Source organism: Acartia tonsa, chromosome 1, assembly GCF_053477335.1.
Source record: "Acartia tonsa isolate MP-2025a chromosome 1, ASM5347733v1, whole genome shotgun sequence".
Lineage (NCBI taxonomy): Eukaryota > Metazoa > Arthropoda > Copepoda > Calanoida > Acartiidae > Acartia > Acartia tonsa.
The window spans coordinates 41,879,483-41,901,146 of NC_137260.1; the positions used below are offsets into that span (position 1 = coordinate 41,879,483).

The window sequence follows — 21,664 nt, forward strand, 5'->3', positions numbered from 1 at the left end:
TCCTGTCCTGGATGCTAGGAGCGCAGCTACCAGTTATCCTAAGATATGTTACTTAAAACTTAAGATCTTTAAAATTAAGATGTACTTATGTTCTCAACTATTTAATTATGTAGTATGAAATTTTGACGCAAGGTATCTCATTTTTATTGCGTTAAATGAAATAACTTGAGTTAAAAGTAGGAAGGTAATTGTTTTAGTAAGTTTTGTAATATAATTATTTAAAGGCTTTTTCATGTCTAAGCTTTTTAATAAATACAATAAAAAAAATTTGGGTAAAAGAAGTTGTAAAAGTAAAATGGTATGTTTCCTTAATTTTCCGAAGTTTAAATAATAACAATTATGGAAATGAATTGTAAACAAGGGTTTTGATCTCTAGAATCAAAGGCTTGTAGTAAAGCATCAGTTTAAGGATGGTGCATTTCGAATTAAAAACAATTCAAAAAGTCAAAAATTTCCACTAAAGGTTGCTATATTGCAAATACTTGTTTAATCTGGAAATATCTGGGTTTCAACCTTAAAGGGTCACAATTATAAAATTGAATTACCTGCCCATTGTCCCCTCCCTTACTCCCTGTTCTTTACCCCATCCCCCCCCCACCTAAAAGAAAGAACGATTTGACCAATAAATGATGTCCATGATAGCAACCTAAATAGACCACTGCACATTTTTCCTCTGACAATATTAACGTGACATATGTTCTATATCCATTATTTTAACAAAAAAAACATCACACGAACATATTTATATTTCAGATTTAACTTTTAAATCTCCATTTAGATTAAAAAAGAATAATAATAGTTAAATGTTCGAGGAATGAGATCTTAGCAAGCATAATGTGAAGATTATCTCTGGGGATGATAACAAATACGAGAGGATTAGGTGAGGTTTTTAAATAATTACCAACTGCTCGCTGCCAGAAACTTTCGGACAAAATAACGGAAAAGTTATTTATCGCAATGTATTATGGACTGTTTTCCGCGGATAATTAAATAAATATTATAAGATTAAAACAAGTTTTATAACTTTTATGTCAGTATTCGTGGGAAATTGTCTGTAATACGATGCTTTCAGGGTTTCGGATCCGCATTGATTTTTTGCGGATCCGGATCCGGATCCTCCAAATTGGGTCAGTGCGGATCCGGATGCGGATCCGGATCCTACCGGATCCGGTTCCGGATCCTTGACAATAAAAATAAAATCACCAAATTTTTCAAAAATATTTATTCTTTAATTCGAAGTCAAAATTATTTTTAATTTTCAAGTCTGACCCTAAACCTTAAAGATTGGCTCTCATCAAGAGAATGTCTGAGATTTTATATAAATTTAGGTAGATTTTTCCATTTTTTCCGCATTTTTTTGAGTCCAAGGATCCGGATCCGGATCCGCATTTTTTTGCGGATCCGGATCCGGATCCTTGGACCCAAAAATTTGCGGATCCGGATCCAGATCCGGATCCGAAACCCTGGATGCTTTACATTATTTTTCAATATGGCTGAGAACCGGTTATAATCCAGCAGATATTGATCGGTTGCGAAGCCATTCTGGAAATTCTTCCCCCAATATTTACTAGCTATCAAAGACAAAATTTCACACAAATAAATTAAAGGGAAGATAATATATCTTCAATTTTCACATCACTCGTTTTATGGTCAGTTATTTATATTTATATACATTGTCAGAAATTGATTCCAGAATGTTCGCTATTCTCAAAAGTGAGCTGTAATTATTTAAGCAAAGAAGTACTTATTATTTACTTAGTTACACTTTGTCATCGAAGGTGAAGAATTATATTTTCTAATATCTTTTTGGTAAAAACTTTTAGAATGGGGCATAATAATAATTTTCATACTTATACCTATACATTTTAAAACATTTCTCATGAAAGGGATGTTTGGTAGGTAGTGATTTCAGGATAGGGCAACACTGAGGTGAAAAATAAACATTTCCCCCAGGTCTAATGTGTAAAATTCTGCCTTACATGTATCACCAGTTAAGGTGGAGAAGAAAAAATAAGACTATTCTAAATGCCTTTGCTGTTTGATATGAGAGAATAATTTCTTTTCGATGATAAAATAAAAATCATAAATCAATACCTGTTTTGTTAACTGGGTCTTGTTCAACCCTTTGAAGCCAATAAAGCTGGTTATAATCTTATAATTTTTATTTTAATATCCGAGGAAAGCTATCTATAATACGATTCGATAAATAACTATCAATATATTTAGGTTTTTCCCAGTATTTGGAAAAATAAAATTGGCAGTATGCCTCAGTCTGTAGAACAGATAGAGAGGGCAGAAAGTTGGGAGAGCTCTGATGGAGGCGATAGAAATCAGGAATGCATCTCAGATATTAAAGTAAACAATGGAGGGGTTAAGGGTTAAATTATATAACCCGAGGACCCTGATTTAAGTTTTTATTGGGTCTTTGAATATCAGTTAATAGTGTCGGAAATATTAACATAGCTAAGTCGCTACAAAAAAGCAGAAAGCAATTTGTTAGCAAATGAAAAAGGTTCCCAACACTGGATCTAGGTAGCTATACATCTATATTTGATACATTTATTTCTCATTTACATTTACATTTGGACTGTCTATTAAACTATTGGGGATGAAAATTAATTTATCTGTCAATGTCTTTAACCTTTAAAATACCACAATTTTTTACCTCTAAAATCAGTCATGTGTACTGTGTTATTTCAACTTAGGTATCTTCCTAAGAAAAATGTTAATAAGTTGCTATATTTTAGAATACTAGCTAGTTCGCCCCTAGAGCCCTCCCCCAAAATAGTTATAAAGCTTCCCTGTACCTATGAGAAGCTACCCTGTTAAGGAGAACCCGATAGGTTGAGCGGTTAGCGAGATCCTTCGTTACAAACAAACATACAGACATACAGACATCGTTCTACTTTGTATTATAGATAACTATAGGTATAGAATGTTTCTAAATGTATAAAACATTTTTGTTTTACAGGATATCTTTATAGATATCTCCTTCCCCCCTTTCTTGTTCGACAAATAAAAATTTTACAAAAGATAGTCATCTTTAAAACTATGTATTTGCTTTACCAAATATTATATTTACTTAAGATATTGTACACGAAGGATTAAAGATTTTATTGTTATCCTTAAGATTAAATATAAAACCTCTTAAATTGATTAATCTTTTAGGAAGTACCACATACGTTATAAGGGGGGGGGGGTTTAATGCAACCATCTCGTAATCAGTGAGCAAATGGCACTTAGAATTCGAATTTCCATCTATAATTTTGCATGAGTAATCCTTGGTAGGTCTATTTTCCCTAAATCGAACAAAAAGTTGGAAAAGTAACGGCTAACGGCTGGCGGCTCAGCTATTTTGCCATTTTTTTGATATTTATACTTCAAATTAGTCACGAAACCTCTCTCAACATAATAGGGTAAGGGGGGGGGAAATTTCGTTTTTTTTCTCGGTTTTTTTGAAAAAAAAATGGGGTAAATATTAATATTTTCAAATGAAACCAAGACCAGTAGAAAGCTTACGGAAAGGACTATCAGGTCCTAAAAGGACATTATCCTAGGACTTTTAGAAGTTGGCCGAAATTGACCGCAAAAAAGTTACCGATATTTCCCCACCACCGGGGCAAATATCGGTAATTTTTTTCAACCTAAAAAAAATCGATGAAAAACGGCCAAACGGCCAGTCGAACATAAATAATCATAATTAGTATAGGTTATAGGGATTATCCACAAAAAGTTTCATAATGATCGGACTATTCCTTCTATGTTAAAAATGAATTTTTTTGAAAGACGCGAATTTTCGATTTTTTTTTTCAAAAATTTTTTTCTAAAAAACTTAAAATTAATATAAGAAAAAAAAGTATTTTATTACTTTTTAGGCCTGATCCTAAAAAAGCTCACATTGAACTATAGATTTAGCCCCAAAAACATGAAAATTGATTAAAAATTGACCTCAAAAATTGAATTTGAAGCAAAAGTGTCATCTTTGCAAAATATCTTGACTACATTTTAACCTTAAAAAAATCGATGAAAAAAGGCCAAACGACCAAACAAGCATAATAAATCATAATTAGTATAGGTGATTGGGATTAACCACAAAAAAATTCATAAAGATCGGACTATTCCTCCTATGTCAAAAATATTTTTTTTTCAAAGGACCAGAAATTTTGATTTTTTCCTCGCAAAATTTTGATTCAAAAAATAAAATTAATTTTGTTTTTGTTTTTTATCTGTTCTATTCATTTTTAGGCCTAATTCTTAAAAAGTCCATATGGAATAATAGATTTGACAAAAGAAAACATGAAAACATGACCTTAAAAGTTGAATTTTAATTTCTTTTGAAATTACCGATTTTTCCCCCGGCGCAAACTTTGGTCATTTTTGAAAAAAATATTAACCCGATTTTAAAGCTCTCAACGGATTTGGAAAAAGCGGTCAATTTCTAGTTCAAAAAGTTTTTCAGATCAGCTCTAGGTCTTACCAATTTTTGTGTAGGTCGATCTTTACACACTTACTAAAAAATTTTTGGAAAAAAAAAATTTTCGTCCGACTTTGAGACCCAATAAGTACCCTTAATATTCATCTCACAAAAAATTCATTTTATACTTTTTTGTAGGCAATTTAATAAGGAACAAATTTGCTTTTATGTTTTTTTCTGTTATTTGAAAGGAACATGGAGAAAAAGGTCATTTAATGAAGGTAGGTCGAAATTACCGAGAATAGCCCCTTGGGCCCTTACCGAAACTTCCCCCCCCTTACCCTACTCTTTTCTACTCCAAAACGCTATCAAACGGTTCTAGACGGTAGCTGTTGGCACTAGAAGTTTTAAAATTGGTTATTGCTATCATTTAACATGAATTAAACCAAAAATATGTTTTAAAAAGTCGATTCCTACGTAATTGATGATGGATTTACCCTAAAAATAGGCAAAAAACGGCTGAACGGCTGAGCCGCTAGCCGTTACTTTTCCAACTTTTTGTTCGATTTAGGGAAAATAGACCTACCAAGGATTACTCATGCAAAAGTTCAGATCGAAATTCGAATTCTAAGTGTCATTTGCTCACTGATTACGAGATGGTTGCATTAACCCCCCCCCCCCCTATATGTCCTCCAAACTCTATTGTAGATTCTTTTATTCAGTTGGCGTAATTAAAGTAGAACACTTGCCGCACCCTATTAGATAGAAAAGTGGGTCTAATATTCTGTTAGATGATAGGACACTAATATCATACTAAAATACTAAAATCATTCAGCATCTTCCCATGGTTGTGTCATGGGGTCTTAAGGGATAAAACAATGGACGTTAAATGATATAAAAAAATTACCCCTCCTGTTGAATGTAGATTAGATTATTGGTAGAAAAGTCAGGACACTGTTAGTTTCGAACCATCTAATCAAATTTCAAGAAAAGAACCTACCCAAAATGTATGAGCCTACGAATAAAATAACGTGGTTATACAACTTTGAGTACTAGGTACCCTAGGGTATATCCCATCCCATTACATAGGTATAAACATTATTCATCTGAGTTGCAATGTTAATTTGACAGGATCTTGTAAAATATGGTGAGCTAGTGATCCTAGGTTATAATGGTTGTCTCCCACAGGGGGACAAGGGCAGGAGACGGTCAAAATTTGTTCTATACAGAAGATCAAAGGTAAGGACTAATTGTAGAGTATCCTTGCTAGAGGTAAAAATTTATACCTACCCAACTAACATATTTTAACAAGGATGACAACATCCAAAAGTAGCGAAGCTCAAAAATTATGGATGGATATCTGGAAAAAATAAACCAAATTAAGTCACCGTAATGATTGACGCTCTCAGTAGAGGAGCTTGGCATAAGGGTTGTACAGATATTATGTACGTGACTATTAAGTACTCGGCGAGGGTGAGGTAATAAAGAGAAGCTCCCTTGAGACAGCGGGTCAAGGCATAATGTACTCAACAGGTTATCCCATGGTTTTTAGTAGGTAAGTTTCGCGTCTAATATATTTTTGTAATCTATTTAGGCTAATGGAGTGAGTAAGTCTAAACATTATGTAGTGAAGACACCTCAAACCAGTGAAGCCGTTCTAGATACCAAACAACACTCAATATCATACACACTTAATAGGTAATTATATTATGTTCCAGTATGGCTTCGAAACCGATTGATATCCGCTGGATTATTACCGGTTCTCAGCTATACTGAAAAATCCTGTATAGCATCTTAATACAGATAATTTTCCTCGATAGATTAATACCACAGTTTTAATCTTATGATTTTCCTTTTAATATATGCGGAAAGCTATATTACGCGATGCGGTAAATAACTATTATAGTTCTAAAGTTATAGGATTTAACAACCAGCCATATTAAGACGGAGGCCTGAACATAGAATAAAATATCTAGAAGTCAAGCTCTCATTGTAGAATACCAAGAGGGTCTATCAAACAATAGACAATGACATGTTACATAGAATACTAATATTAACATAGAATAATATATTTAAAAGTCAAGCTGTCATTGTAGAATATCAAGAGGGTCTATCAAACAATAGACAATGACAATGACATGTTACATAGAATACTAATATTAACATAGAATAATATATTTAGAAGTCAAGCTGTCATTGTAGAATATCAAGAAGATCAACCAACAGACATGTTTAATAGAATACTAATATTAACATAGAATAATATATTTAGAAGTCAAGCTGTCATTGTAGAATATCAAAAAGATTTAACAACAGACATGCTTCATAGCATACTAATATTAACATCGAATAATATATTTAAAAGCAAGCTGTCATTGTAGAATATCATGAAGATCAAACAACAGACATGTTAAATAGAATACTAATATTAACATAGAATAATATATTTAGAACTTTAGAAGTCAAGCTGTCATTGTAGAATATCAAGAAGATCAAACTAAAGACATGTTTCATAAAATATTAATTTTAACATAGAATACTTGTATTTAGAAGTCAAGCTGTCATTGTAGAATATCAAGAAGATCAAACCACAGATATGTTTCAGGTTAGTAATAAGTTGAAAGATATTTTATGTAACTTATTTTTTGGTTCTTTGGATATACAGTATGACCCTCGAAAAAGTATTTTTTAGCATCTGCAGCCCTTATTTATCAATGAATTATTAAAAAATGTATATGTCCTTGTTCTCTATAGATTTCCACATAAGTAGATATAAAAATATTTTAGAGCTAAAGTTTTGAAAAAGTGACTGAGGAAAAAGTAACCTTTATCATGAAACGACTTTTTTAGCAAAATTAAGGTAGAAGTCCTTTTATTTTTGTTACTAGCAGAAACTTTATACAAAAATGAAATTAAAAATTTAGGGCTTAAGTCAAAAGCATTTTTTACACCTATTTTTTGAGTCTTAGTTTAATGATATTTTGAAAAACTTACTTATTAGGCAAATTTGTTTTAGATTAAAAAACCAAATAAATCTTTATGAATATAGCAGGAAAATTGTTCATGTTTCATAATAACAAAAAAGTTTTAAAGAAAATAAAATTAGAACATAATGATTTTTTAGTCTAAAAAACTTAATTAACCCCCTATTGAATGATTGAGATGTCAGAAAAGTGGGCGGAGCAACTGTCATAATTAATCCTTTTCATAAATAAGGGTAAATAAATAACCTAAAATTTGCAAATAATCAATTTATTCAGTAGGTAGTATTTTTTGCCATTAAAAATTGATAGGATAAAATGGAAGAGATTTTAAATATAGGTAGAATAAAATAGAATTGTCTACCAATTTTTTGGGGGATGGGGGGGGGGGGGGATTTATGGAACAGACCTCCAAGTCCCCTACAAAATAGGATAAATCCTTCACATAAAATTAACCTACAATTAATCTTTGTTTTTAGATTGGTCGTAGTTCCGAGTCCCCGATAGATTTTGTTGTGATGGATACAGTTGCTGGAAATAAGATTCAAACCCCGGGGAAAGGGGCCGCTCAATCCACCATTTCTAGGTAAATATGGGGGAGGAGTTGTGGGTTAAAAAAGCGGTATACCCACCCCTCTTTAATAAAAAAATCGTAGCTACTCTCAAACTCTTATGGACCCGTTCATCTTTCATTCTTTTTTAAGGCTTAGTTACACGAGGAACCGTTGTTTTTTAAGATTAGTATCTAAAATTTCTTGTGGAGATTCGCATAAATAAAATGCATCTACTGTATAACTTTAAATTTCGCCATTTTGTTACAGCAGTATTTTTTCAAGGGATGTCACAAAAATGATAAACCGGTAATGCTAAATGTACTTAAATGACTAATCAAGTATTTTTAACAAATCTTGTAAATGTAATTTTAACTTTATAATATAAACTGGTGTAGGTATTATTCAATTATCCTAGATTATCCGTGTGTTTGATGTAATTATCTATATATTAAGTTCATTTGTAAACGTACTTTTTAGCTTATTTTGAATTTACCAGGTTTCAGGGGTGTATATTCTGCAAAATTGACCCTGCCAAAGGGGGGGGGGGGGTAAAAAAAGTGTTGCTAGATAAAAAAAATGAAAAAATTACGAGATAGGGGGGGATAATATAAATAGAATTAAGAGTTCTTATTTTTTTCTCGATATTTTTCCCCTTTCTTGCTTGAAAATAACCAGGAGGGAAAAAAATTAAAAAAATTGCAGCAGGGGAAAAATGAATCTTGTGCAGAATATACACCCCTGCCATTTTTTTTAATTGGTTGAACACTCAGGACGAAACAAATACAACAAAAATTACCCCTTCTGTAGATTACAAATGATACAACAAATCAAAATTATAATAAAAATCTCCAAAGTTTTTGAGCTAATGAATAAGAAAACGTTATTATAAAGCTTTTGGGACTAGTGTAATTAACAGCCAAATATCCCCTCTCTCCCTGCATATTTCTACTAAATTTCTTCTTATTTTTAGATTTGCCTGTCGTCTATTGTGTTACCGAGACTGTGCCGACTCTCGGCCTAGAGTTTTTGCTGCCGGCTTCGATTCCAGCAGAAATATTTTCCTCGGGGAGAAAGCGACCAAGTGGGAGACTGAACATCAGGTAAACAATTTAGTATCAGAAGGTTGAGTGTTGTCGCTTAACCCATATAACTATTGTTTAGGGATCTTAGGGTTTATGTAAATTGATGTACATCCTCAATGATGAAATACAGAGTATATGTTTTTTAAACTTTGGGTACCATTGTAATTTACAGTTTAATATTCTCTCCCTCATGAGATGATTATTATATTATACCCAGGCTGTGGATGGTCTGACAACTAATGGAGTGTTACTGATGCACCCCCAGACATCTTTCTGTGGAGCCGACCATCCAGAAACAGTTACCAAGGAGCCAGGCAAGTCTTCTTAGTAGCTTATAAGCTACTCATTACACAAGGCTAATAAATATTTTTTGAAAATTTTTGAGTGATAGGTTAAGGTGTCAACAACACCCCCATTAAAATGCCTTTCCCTTTTTTTTATCCCCTAATGGTTTGACCACCCCCTTGCCTGGTGAATCACTGTGCACGCCACTGGTTAAGCCACTAGAGATTTCTTATTAGCCACACATACATCTTCTACTTAAGTAATAATTTAAATATTTAATTTTTACTTTGAACTTATTTTTAAATATTACAGGTGTATGGAGGGAGGTATCAGTTGGCGGGGGGATATACGGGCTCAGAGAGAGCAGGTCCGCCCCCACGAAGGGAAGGCCTATACCGAATGAAACTAGTGAGCTTATTGACGGGACCCTGATAGATATTTGCGGGGCTACTCTCCTCTGGCGGTCAAGTGCTGGTCTGGCTAGAAGTCCAACTAACAGGTACACTCACATTTTTCACACCTTTTGAATAAAGCAAATATTTTTTACCTGTTCCATTAAGTAAAAGGGGGGGGGGGATGGATGTGCCACTTTTTAAAACCAAAAGTAAAACGCGCATGTTACAGCATTAAAATTCGGCATAGCAGTTGCTTTTGTGGAGAACAATATGGAACTGTGAATAACGGAACTGGAATTGCCGCTCCCGCCGAAAACCGCCGTTTCTCGCGAAAACAATTTATGCCTTTTTTCGCCAAATTAGACAGTTCTCAATAATTTGAGATAAACTTTTTTAGTAGCGAAGCTACTCTATAATTCACTTTGTCCGTCCGTCAGTCAGTCCGTAACGCTATGGGGGAAATGGGATTTACTCAGCTCCTATAAAAGATAGAATGCTGAAATTTTTTGACAACATTCCCATCATTAAGGAGCACAATTGACTATAAAACATCATTGGCGTTCGGACCGATTTTTAGCAGGTTTTAGGCTATTTTTATACTTTTCACATTTTTCTCCATATCTTCAGTGTTTATGGTCCGATTTTCAAAATTTTTTCAGTTACAGATATCAAAATTAAAGGGGGGGGGGGAAATGTGGTGACTCGTGCCACGACATACCAGCAATTTTATTTTGGGTGCTACTCCCTTAGTTTTAGAGATAATTGGGTGAAATCTTTTGGGCTGGGTCACTAATTACCCCAACTATTGGTATCTTTCAAAAAAAACGGCGGCGGGTCCGCCGCTCCCGCCGTTCGCCGACATTTTCCGCCGCCGCCAAAAAAAATTTTTTTATTGCATTTCTCGCCGAATTAGGCAATTTGGAATCATTTGAGACCATGTTATTTTTTTCAAAAATTTTTCCCCTTATAACCAACCCTGCGGGGGGACTTTTTCAAATTCTCGTTTATCAAGGTATATCTTAAATTCAGTGCCTCTCCTTAGCTTTTAAAGATATTGAGACAAAACCTTTTGAGGTAGATCAGTAAAAAATATTTGAATAAAAAATGGTGGCGGTACCATTGCATTTCTCGCCGAATTAGGCAATTTGGAATCATTTGAGACCATGTTATTTTTTTCTAAAATTTTTCCTCTTCCGACAAGAAATATAACCATCTTCTAAAAACTACAGTATTCACCTTATGAATTGAAGTAAATAAAATTGCAATTCTTTTCTTTTTTAATAATGCTGGGCTGGAGGATGCTATAACTACAAAAATTGGATCATAGTTTAATATATAAATTGTCATCATGGACATGCACTTTGATAACATTTGGCTCACCATCACCACCAATAGGGGCATCTTAAAGGTCATCATCCTCAAAATCAAGATTTTAAAATAGATTTTTTCAACACACCAAAAAACATTTTTGTATAATTTTCAGGGTAATTTTTATCTTTAACATGTATTTAGGTTCATCCATAAGACTGGGGGTCAGCAGCTGTCCTCTAAAGTGATAGGGATCGAATTTATTTTTTTCAAACATTTCTTATTTAGAAAAATCATTAATTTCTACCTTATACTATTTATATAGAGTTGATATTATAGAGAACTAGAGTTACTGGTTGATAATCTGAATGCTGTTGTCCTGTTGTATTATAGAGTACTATATAGAGTTTATATTATAGAGAACTAGAGTTACTGGTTGATTAGATTAGATTAGATTTATTATTCTTGGGTGTACATCAGGGTTGTCGAATTGGGCACTTTTTTTGATATTGGGCGGCCCAATTGCCCAAAAGGGTTTTGGGCGGATTTTGGGCGCCCAAAAGTGGTTTTGGGCACCCTTTTTGGGCAAATGTCGTAAAAAGCATATAAAAAGGATATACAATAGCCTAAAACCATACCTAGACTTATTATTAGAAATAAAATAGCCTAAAACCATATCAGGACCTATAAAAGCTCCACTGGAAAGGAGAACCATATCGGTTCAGCAGTTAGCGAAATCCTTCTCTAGATACAAAAAAGCTTACTTATTTATATAGTTAACTAGAGGCTATGGCCCTAGAGGCCTCTAGGGGCAATTGAGGAGGGGAGAGTCAAATTTGATAATCCAATTATTATAGGTATTAGATTTGAAAAGAAAAAGTAAAAAAAAATTGAGGGGGAAAATAATTTTTTTTTTGGGGGGGGGATTTCCTCCCCTCATTTTTATTTTTAGTTTAAAAATTTTTAAAAAAAGTTTTTGGGGGAGTGTAATTTTTTTCTAGGGGCGATTTCTTTTAGGAGGGTGGTGGTACCCTCCCCCAAAATAGTTATAAACCTTCCTAGCAGCTACCTTGTTAAGGAGAACCCGATCGGTTCAGCGGTTAGCGAGATCCTTCGGTTCAAACACACAGACACACAAACAAACAGACACACATCCTGTTACTTTAGTATAAGGATATCACCCAAAAAAAAGGCCCGCCCCCCCTCTTTTTTAACCCCCTCCCCTTTTTCTCTCTCCCTAAAAGGGGGGAGCCCAAAACTGCCTAAAAGGACCTTATATTGGGCGGCCCAAAACCGCCCGCCCAAAAGCGCCCGCCCAAAATGACAACCCTGGTGTACATACATAGAAAAAAAAAACAACAAAATAATAAATGAATTAAATGAATATTATATACATTTATATATACAGTCAAATGTTATTGATATGGTTAATTTATAAAAAAAATTTCTTCCCAAATGGCAGTTTCCTAAAAACTAGGAAGTATGCAGTAATGTGTATTCACACATTGTTTTCATACAGGCCATATAGATAAGACAAAAAAATAGAAAAAAGATAATAAGCAATAAATAAAATCATATTGGAGAGGAAAGAATGATTATAGGAAGGATTGATTAGGGCATACAAGTCTCACACCATTATTGCAATAATAGAAATATAAAAAAAAACATTTCAACAAATAGATTTATCAGATTTCAAACAATATTGAAAAGAAATATAATTTTATCTACATTCTTGACATAATGGGTTGTTACACACTAAAGTTAAGCTTGATAACAAAGATTCTTTTAGATTTTTTATAAATTTTTTTCTTGATTGATTGTGGGTTAATAAATCATTATTACAATGGTTATTCCATAATTCTTGAAAATGATACTTAGGAAATCTTTCAATAGGTTTAAACTTCGGTTTTTTAACATCAAACATATTAGAGTTTCTAAGATTTCTGGTATGTAATTGATTACGGCGAAGCCATGTACCTTGAAAGGAACTTGGTAGCTTACTGTTTATAAAATCATACATAAATAATAATTTCAAATAATTAGCTGATTCATGTAAAGGAAGGACATTCATTTTTTTAAATAAAGGCATTGTGTGTGAGATGTGTTTCTTACTAAAAACAATTCTTATTGCCTTTTTTTGCAATTTAATTAATGGTTCCATAGTAGATTTAAGACCACAACTCCAGGCAGGTAAACAGTAAAGTAAATGACTATTTATAAGTGAGTGAAAAAGTATTTTTTTGCTATCTAAATTCAGTATATGTTTAGCTCTATTTATAAGAAATAAGGAACTAGAAATCTTTTTACGAAAATGTTCTACATGATATTTAAAATTTAAAGAAGGATCTAGGAATTTAATTGCAGGAATATTGCTACTTGAATTGACATAATTTAAGATTTTTATTTTCTCAGGATCAAACTCATTTTTATTGTTAAAGTTTAGCTTAATATTAAGAGCATTCCAATCAATAGTATTTTCATTTTTATTAAATATCATGATTTTAGTTTTATCAGGATTTAAGCTAATTTGATTACTCCTAAACCAATCGGATATCTTTTTAAGTTCATTGTTTAATTTCAGTTTAATCTCTGTAAAGTTTTTACCAGAAATTAAAAAATTACTGTCATCAGCAAATAATAGGGTAAATAAATCAGTACAGTTTTTAAGATCATTTATGTAGATTAAAAATAGAATTGGTCCTAAAATAGAGCCCTGTGATAATCTGAATGCCTGGAGTAATGTCCTGTTGTATTATAGAGTACTATATAGAGTTTATATTATTGAGAACTAGAGTTACTGGTTGATAATCTGAATGCTAGAAGTAATGTTCTGTTGTATTATAGAGTTGATATTATAGCGAACTAGAGTTACTGGTTGATAATCTGAATGCCTGGAGTAATGTCCTGTTGTATTATAGAGTTCTATATCGATTTTATATTATAGAGAACTAGAGTTGCTGGTTGATAATCTGAATGCTGGAAGACCCCAATGTCCTGTTGGCCTCAATACTCTTGTTGTTCCTAGGTAAGAAACATTATTCATGAAAACTTTTTAAAGAATATAATTTTGTTAAACCCCACGCCACCCCATTTATGCGCGAAATTCTGTTATATAAATGTATAAAAATGAAACTTTTAGATAATTTCTCGTATTTATTCGAATCCAGTGGATAAGAACCGGTTCTCATCCATACGAAGAAACTATGTCTAGCATCGTATTATATCCAGCTTTCTACGAATATAAATGTACATTCTATATCCGCGGAAACCTACGAACCTTGATAATTTAAGCGTCTAAATGATTTAAATATGACCTCTTTGGATAATTTAAATGTTTATTTTCAGGAAAAACAGTCAGATTTCATCAACCTCTGAGAACCAACCGTATGTCTACCTGAACTGCGGCCATGTACAGGTAAAAATGTCCTAATTTTCATCCATATGTTTGGCTCAATGAATGTAGAATATACGTGGATATGATGACTGGGGTAGTAAGGGGGGAATTGTTATTTTAGCCAGCTGCAAGTTTTACTTTTTTAGAGAACATGAAATCTGGTGTAAGATCCAAGTATTAATAGGTTCCCATACATAGAGACTTAATTGGGTGAAATCTTCAATCTAACCTTAGATCAAATACCACTTATTGTATTTTGATACATAAACCCAGGGAGTGGGGGAAATTGGGCTGTATATTACATTAGTTCACACAGTATTTTAATAACGTTTCTTATTCGTTGGATCAACTATCAACTATGGGGACTATTAATAAATTTTGAGTGTCTAAAAGTTTCAAGCACTAAGGGGGGGGGGGGAAGTTCTGACACATTTGCGTAAACGGTGAGTATAGGCTTTATCTTTGGACTGAGAGGATAGGCTATTAGGGATAAAATCATTCTTATATGATGAATTTCCCCCAGATTTAAGATTTTTTGGATAGGCCTCCAGGTTCCGGAGCTCCCGGCCTCCACGTGGTCTCTGTACAGGTCAAAATGAAAAAAAAAAAAATTTTTTTTTTAAGTTACAGGTCAACTTATAAAACAAAATATGCATCTTTTTTAATATTATTCACATATTTGAAGAAAAAATATGCATATTTTGTTTTATAAGTTGATTTTTAACTTTAAAAAAATTTTTTTTTTTTCATTTTTACCTGTACAGAGACCACCTGGAGGCCTGGAGCTCCGGAACGCGGAGGCCTATCCAAAAAATCTTAAATCTGGGGGAAATTCATCATATAAGAATGATTTTATCCCTAATAACCTATCCTCTCAGTCCAAAGATAAAGCCTATACTCACCGTTTACGCAAATGTGTCAGAACTTCCCCCCCCCCCCCTTGTCATCTACAGAAGGGCTAATTTTCTGATAATATTCTGATATATAGACCCAGAGTTTTGTTGATTTCTTATTTGTTGGCTCAAAAACTGTAGGGACTTTTTATTAATTTTGTTTAGTTAGATCACTAAGTTGGGTGTCAACCACAAATTGTAATCTACAGAAGGGGTTATTTTGTGTATTATCATTGGGAATGTACACAATTTATTGGCTATTGTCTTAACCCTTTAGATCCCTGATAGAACCTAAATACTTTTTATAGTTCTTGAAAACAATTATAATAATGTGAACAACAATTTCTTTACCTCAGGGTCGACATGACTGGGGCAAGGTGAACGACCGGTCCAACAGCAAAACCTGTCCCATCTGTATGTGTACCAGCTCATCCAGCAAGCTACTCATGGGCATAGAACCTGCATTCTACGTGGACAACGGGCCGCCAGAGTACTGCTTCGTGCCCTGCGGCCACATGGCCAACGCAAAGACCGTGAGTTACTGGTGTGGCATACCGATACCCTGTGGGACCTCGGGGTTCCAGTCTGCCTGTCCCTTCTGTGCCACTCCACTGCAAGGTTAGATAAAAACATTATAATTAAAAATTTTGAACTAGGTTATTTAATGTTATATAAATGTTAATGATTGCTCCACAGGGCTAGAAATAGGAGAAAAGCTACTGTGAAAATACGATGAAACCCGCTACTTCGTTTTCGTTCCATATTCATAATCCAAATTTTTTATGTTAGGTCAAAAAGACACCCATGAGTAAATATTTGTCTTATCAAGAACATTCCATTCTCGTATGGACCAGGGGAATTTAAAATTTGATAATCGAGAAAATTTCACACAAAAAACTACCTACATACTTATATATCTCAAATATTGTACGAGTTATCCTATTACAACTATTTAGAAAGGACAGACTAAGTAGTATAAGAACTTTTGACTGTTGTCAGGAATTAAAGACCAATCATTCTTGTTTTCGTCTTACCGTTTTATGAGTTAATGGACATTTGAAGTATACACTTGCTTCCTTATTACAATATTTATATCACAGCCTTATTTTCGTGTTTTTTTTTCACCAGGGAAATATTTTCAGGTACACCTGGTTACGTGAAGCTGATTTTCCAGGATAAATGTGACTAGCTAGAATGCTGGCTGCCTGGAGTTCCAGACTAACTGGAGGCTGCCTGGAGTCCCAGACTAGCTGGAGGCTGCCTTAGCCCTGAGCTCCACAACATTTTATCCTTCCTGGAGTTTTAAAATTTTTAGCAATGAAAAAATAATCAGATATTTAACATCCTAGAGATACAAAGATACTAAAATCAAACCTTAAATCCTAGCTACCATCTTAAAAATAAAAATCAAATACCTTTTTTTATTAAAATATTACTTTTTCTGTCCGTCTATATCTTTTAATAAGACGTTAGATTAAGTATTACTTTTCAAAGTCTAGTTTCCCTTACAAATATTTTATCTGAGCTAAAATTGATGCCTTGAAACGTAAAAATTACGGAAATTTGCATGAAATAACAATAATGCGCTGCCATCCACCAGTTATCACCAGCAAAACAAATACAAGAATAGTTATTTATTGCTTCGTATTATAGACAGCTTTCCGCGGATACTAAAATGAAAAAAATAAAAGATTTAGACCAGTTTTGTTAGACCCGAGGGACCGAAGGCCCAGGCATACAAAACAGGTATTAATTTTATAATTTTTATTTATTTATCAGTGGAAAATTGTCTGTAATACGATGTTATACATGCTTTTTCAGTATGGCTGAGAGCTGGTTCTAATCCAGCGGATATCAATCGGTTTCGAAGCCACACTGGAAATATTCTTGTATTTTATAGTCAGATTAATACCAAACCCTCAACACATAGAAATTAGTCTTTAAAATACCTAAATAAATGAACATAAATAAATCCCATTTGAATAATAAATTTTCATGTTATAAAAGCTGAAATAAATAAAAACTATTTGTAAATGTTGATAAAATCCGCATCTATGCATGACAAGACATGCATTTAGAACTCTGAATAAAATATGAATAGATAGATAGTGAACTTGTTTTTGTCAGGACTCAACAATTTTGAGTGGTAGTAACTAATTTTGCTTGCCTATATCACATCTTGGATAAAGAAAATATTATGGTAAAAAAAAACCGAATGATTTCAATAAACTTGTTAGATTTAATGAAAGTTGACGTGAATTTTGTATAGATCTCATACTTGGTGTATTTGGGATCAGGGAGGGAGGAGACATTGGGTTGTTTACTACACTAGTTCCCAAAGTTTTATAATACCTATCGATTTCTTATTTGACTCTAAACTTTTGGAACTTTCAATGGATTTTGAATGGTTAATTCATTAGGTTGTGAGTCCAGACTCCAAACGTTTCAACCACTAATTGTAATTTACAGAAGGGGTTATTTTCTGTATTATGATTTGGGGCGTAATCCAATTTATTGTCCATTGCCCCTCTACCCCCCCCCCCCTTCCTATTTAGGACACTTAAAATCAAGACAGAAAGCTAAAAATACATAATTTTATACGAGATCTTTGCAAAATTCACTTCCTTAAAAAAACCTAACGTTGAAATCCTTTGTAAATGCGATTAATATTTTCCTTAATCTAAATGTTAAAAATATACATTTCATTATAAATACATCATCATTTTTTTAAATTCTAAACTATCAATTCTTCATTTAATATTATTATACATTTAGTGATAAAATATTGAAAAATAGTCCATTTTGTAATTATGTTTAAAATCAAGGGGAATCATTAATTTTATGTATTATGTAACTTTTTTCAATTCTTTTTTTAACCAAAAAGAATATTGACATTGTTCAAATCAATTGAAACTTAAGTCTAAAATATTTAAAGTTTTTTTTTACAAAGGTATGGTTTCAATTGAAAGGAAGACAAAATTAAAAAAAATAATCACAAGAATTATAAACTTAGATAGATATGTAATTTTATCATATTCACAATGTACATTATTGCAAATACGTTATTTACCTAGTTTTTTATTTGTTTTAAAATTATTGAAACTTTTTATGTATTGATCTCCTAAGTAGCAACATTTAGTTAGGGGCATTTTTTATATTCCTGGTTTACTCTTGATTTGTAATAATGGATTTATTAATACTTGGATTTTACATCAGATTTTCACGTACTCTGCAAAAGTGATGCTCGCAGCTGGCTAAAATAACGATCCTATCAATTCCACTCCTTTATCCAATCCCCTTCCCTCCGACTTGATAAACATGCTGACAAATAAGTGATGTCCATGTCAGCAACCTAAATTAACGACAATATTTCTACGTAAATTCTACATCCATTATTATAATCTTCTCGAGTCAGTCTGGAATTTAAGTGGTTTAGTGTATGCTTGTGCAGTGCAGTTTATCTAATATTAAAAGGAGAACCATATCGCTTTAGTGGTTTCAGATTTCCTTCGATACAGACAAAAACTGATCCTGTTACCTTTATATAAGGATTGTATGAAATTGAATAACTTTCTATGGTAAACTTTAATGTTTATCGGGCTACAAACAAGGAAAAGATTTAGAATAACTGCACAAGTTTACACCAGTGCCATTGAAATTCCACACTGAAATATTTTTTCTTCATATTTTGTTGATAGGCATTTTTAGCAGATTAAAACTGAATCGAAAAGAAAAGAAAAAGCTATTTAAGATATTACATGGCTAAACACCAAAGATTCGAAATTGAATTAAAAATAATTATTCATATCAAAGCAATATTAAATTAAGTAAGAATAAGTATAAATTGAAGTTTAGGTCGAACTAGCATTATATTCTTTAGGTATTGTCAAAAAAATAAAATTTCTAATGATGTATTAAAATGGGATAACTTACTTATAATTATTACATAAAAATGTGTATTACTCAGATGTATAATCTTTGTTACCAGTTTAGAATCGAATCGTCCAATCAAATTGAAATTATTATTATTTTTACCATTTTACATTTAGTAAATATTGTTTTTTCGTATTCTTTATTTTAATTTATTGTATTGTTTTATTATTTTTGTAGCACAGCTACTCTATAACTGGCAACTGTTCGTCTGTCTGACTGTAACTTACTTTCTTTTTCGATAACGATAATATTAAATTCCGATTCGCTGAATTTTAGATGTTAAATTAATAAGAAGTCCTATTATTTAGTTTAAAGTTATTTATCGCATTTTATAGACAGCTTTCTGCTGATAATACAATTAAAAATTATAGGATTAAAACCAGTTTTGTTAGCCCCGTGGATCCGAAGGCCCGGGCTATAAAACTGGTAGGGTTAATTTTATGTTTTTTAAATTTAAATTCGTGTAACATTGCCTGTAATACGATGCTATACATGATTTTTCAGTATGGCGAGAACCGGTTCTAATCCAGCGGTTATTAATCGGTTTCGAATACATACTCAAAAATATATTCTTAAATTGACAATTGGGCTTTTTTAACGATTATTAGCTTGTTATGACTGCGCTACTTATGAACTTAATTATCCTTGATTGAATATTTTAACTTAAAGAAGAAACATTTTAAATTTCAAGACGGTTTATATACGTTTCTGACGACAATAATTTTTTAAAATCGTGGAAAATATTGATTTAATTTCTTTTAAATACCTTTTAACTCTCTTATTCGAATAACTTATAAAATTGAAGGGTCAAAAAATATAATATCATACCTATGTAAATTTTATCTACTCAAGAGCATTTCATATAAATTCTCTACTTAAAAAAACTACCTAGTGCAATTTTATCCTATGTATACAGTATTTCAAATTATACATTCAAAATTTTCATTGTCATAACTTGTTTTTATTCTACATAATCAAATGTATGTATATTGTATAAGAATGGTTTAAATATTTTAATAGTTTTTTTTACTAATCTGGATTAGACTCAAAATAGAAGAAGTTTTCCTTTTAACTATGAATTCAAAATAACTTTTTTTTTAACTTAAAGTCAATTTTGTTATTCATTTCAGTTACTGTAATATTTATGGGGTTTACTAATAAATAAATTTACATTATTTCTTCGATTAAACATCACGCTGTGCTTTTAAATATAGTAAAGTTGAGAGTGGCACGAAAATAAATCCATTTTATTTTTATCTACCCCTTAAAAACTCTTTATATCAATTTTCATTTTCACTATATTTCTAAAAAAAGGGGGATTAATGAAAAAGTTCCGTCTTTTCTTTTACCAGCATGAAATGCAATAAAAAAAATCGCGCCATTTTCCAACTTTATTTATCTTCTATGAGCATAGCGTGATATACATATTATTTATTTATATCCTTATATTATTTTTTGTTACACAAAAATTCTCCTTTATAAGGTTATAAATAAAATAATTTTTAACTATTAAAACTAAATTTTGGTTGAAGTTACCTATTATAATTATTTTAAACCTTATCCTGTGTATATCTTGTCTTAATAATATTGAATTTAACAATGTTTGTTTTAGTTTTAAAAAAAACGTAGAATAAAGTAATATTAGTTTGAAATTAGTGTGTTTTATTTATAGCTTAGCTGTTGTAGCCAGGGATTTAAAGAGATAAAGACGAAGGCCGATGAATGATGTTCATACTACATCTCCAATGATGTTACACAAAATTACCACTTGAATCGTACACCAGATTATTATGTACTCAGAAACTTGCAGTTAGCTAATATAACGATACCCCAAATCCACCACCTTTACCTCATCCCCTACTAATGGATGAACCAATAAACGAGGTCCAAATTAGCAAGCTAAATTGACAATTTTTCCCCTGTCATAATATCCACGTATTTTATACGAATCTACATCCATTTAGACTACAAAAACAATAGACATTAAATTCATGTTCACCCCAATTCTTATCATGATTACCAAAATATTAAGGTTTTGACACTGGTAGTTTTGACTCTGGTGGTTTGTATAATCCAGTCATGATTATATATATTATATAAGTCCCAAAGTTTTAAGTTATGGAACTTTGGGGACCAGTTTCATGTCCATGCAATGTCACCTTCATCCATGGAAACCGGTAGTAACTTAACAATTCGGTTTCAACCGAAACCGCCAATTTTTGAACAATCCTTAGCCAAGCAGCTTTGCAGACGATATTTAATTAAAAATTCAATGGATAGGTATAGAATATACGTGGATGATATGGCAGGGGAAAAATTGTCAATTTAGGTTGCTAACATGGACATCATTTATTGGTCATTTCCTTCATCCATTAGGACAGAGGATGGTGTAAAGGAGGTGGATGGGAAGTATCGTTATTTTAGC

The 21,664-nt window shown here is 32.3% G+C and overlaps 1 protein-coding gene across 8 annotated transcripts; it reads left to right on the forward strand.

Moving 5' to 3' along the window:
- The first annotated feature begins 721 nt into the window (after positions 1-721).
- On the forward strand, positions 722-20,891 carry Pli (E3 ubiquitin-protein ligase pellino). 8 transcript variants are annotated; one of them, XR_013880029.1, is made up of 14 exons: positions 722-880; positions 2,227-2,331; positions 5,543-5,653; positions 6,009-6,112; positions 6,965-7,019; positions 7,875-7,981; positions 8,920-9,049; positions 9,249-9,345; positions 9,629-9,815; positions 13,964-14,044; positions 14,365-14,434; positions 15,663-15,924; positions 16,449-16,852; positions 20,092-20,891. XR_013880029.1 is itself a non-coding variant. In XM_080162102.1 (13 exons), the coding sequence occupies exons 2-13, from the start codon at positions 2,263-2,265 to the stop codon at positions 16,493-16,495; spliced, it is 1,320 nt and encodes a 439-aa protein (XP_080018228.1). In that variant the 5' UTR covers positions 722-880; positions 2,227-2,262; the 3' UTR covers positions 16,496-19,047. The 8 variants fall into 8 exon arrangements, 1 of the variants encoding a protein (XP_080018228.1); XR_013880019.1 differs by lacking the exon at positions 20,092-20,891 and adding an exon at positions 17,207-19,047 and having other exon boundaries at positions 16,449-17,052; XR_013880021.1 differs by lacking the exon at positions 20,092-20,891 and adding an exon at positions 17,128-19,047 and having other exon boundaries at positions 16,449-16,950.
- The last annotated feature ends 773 nt before the right edge of the window (positions 20,892-21,664 follow it).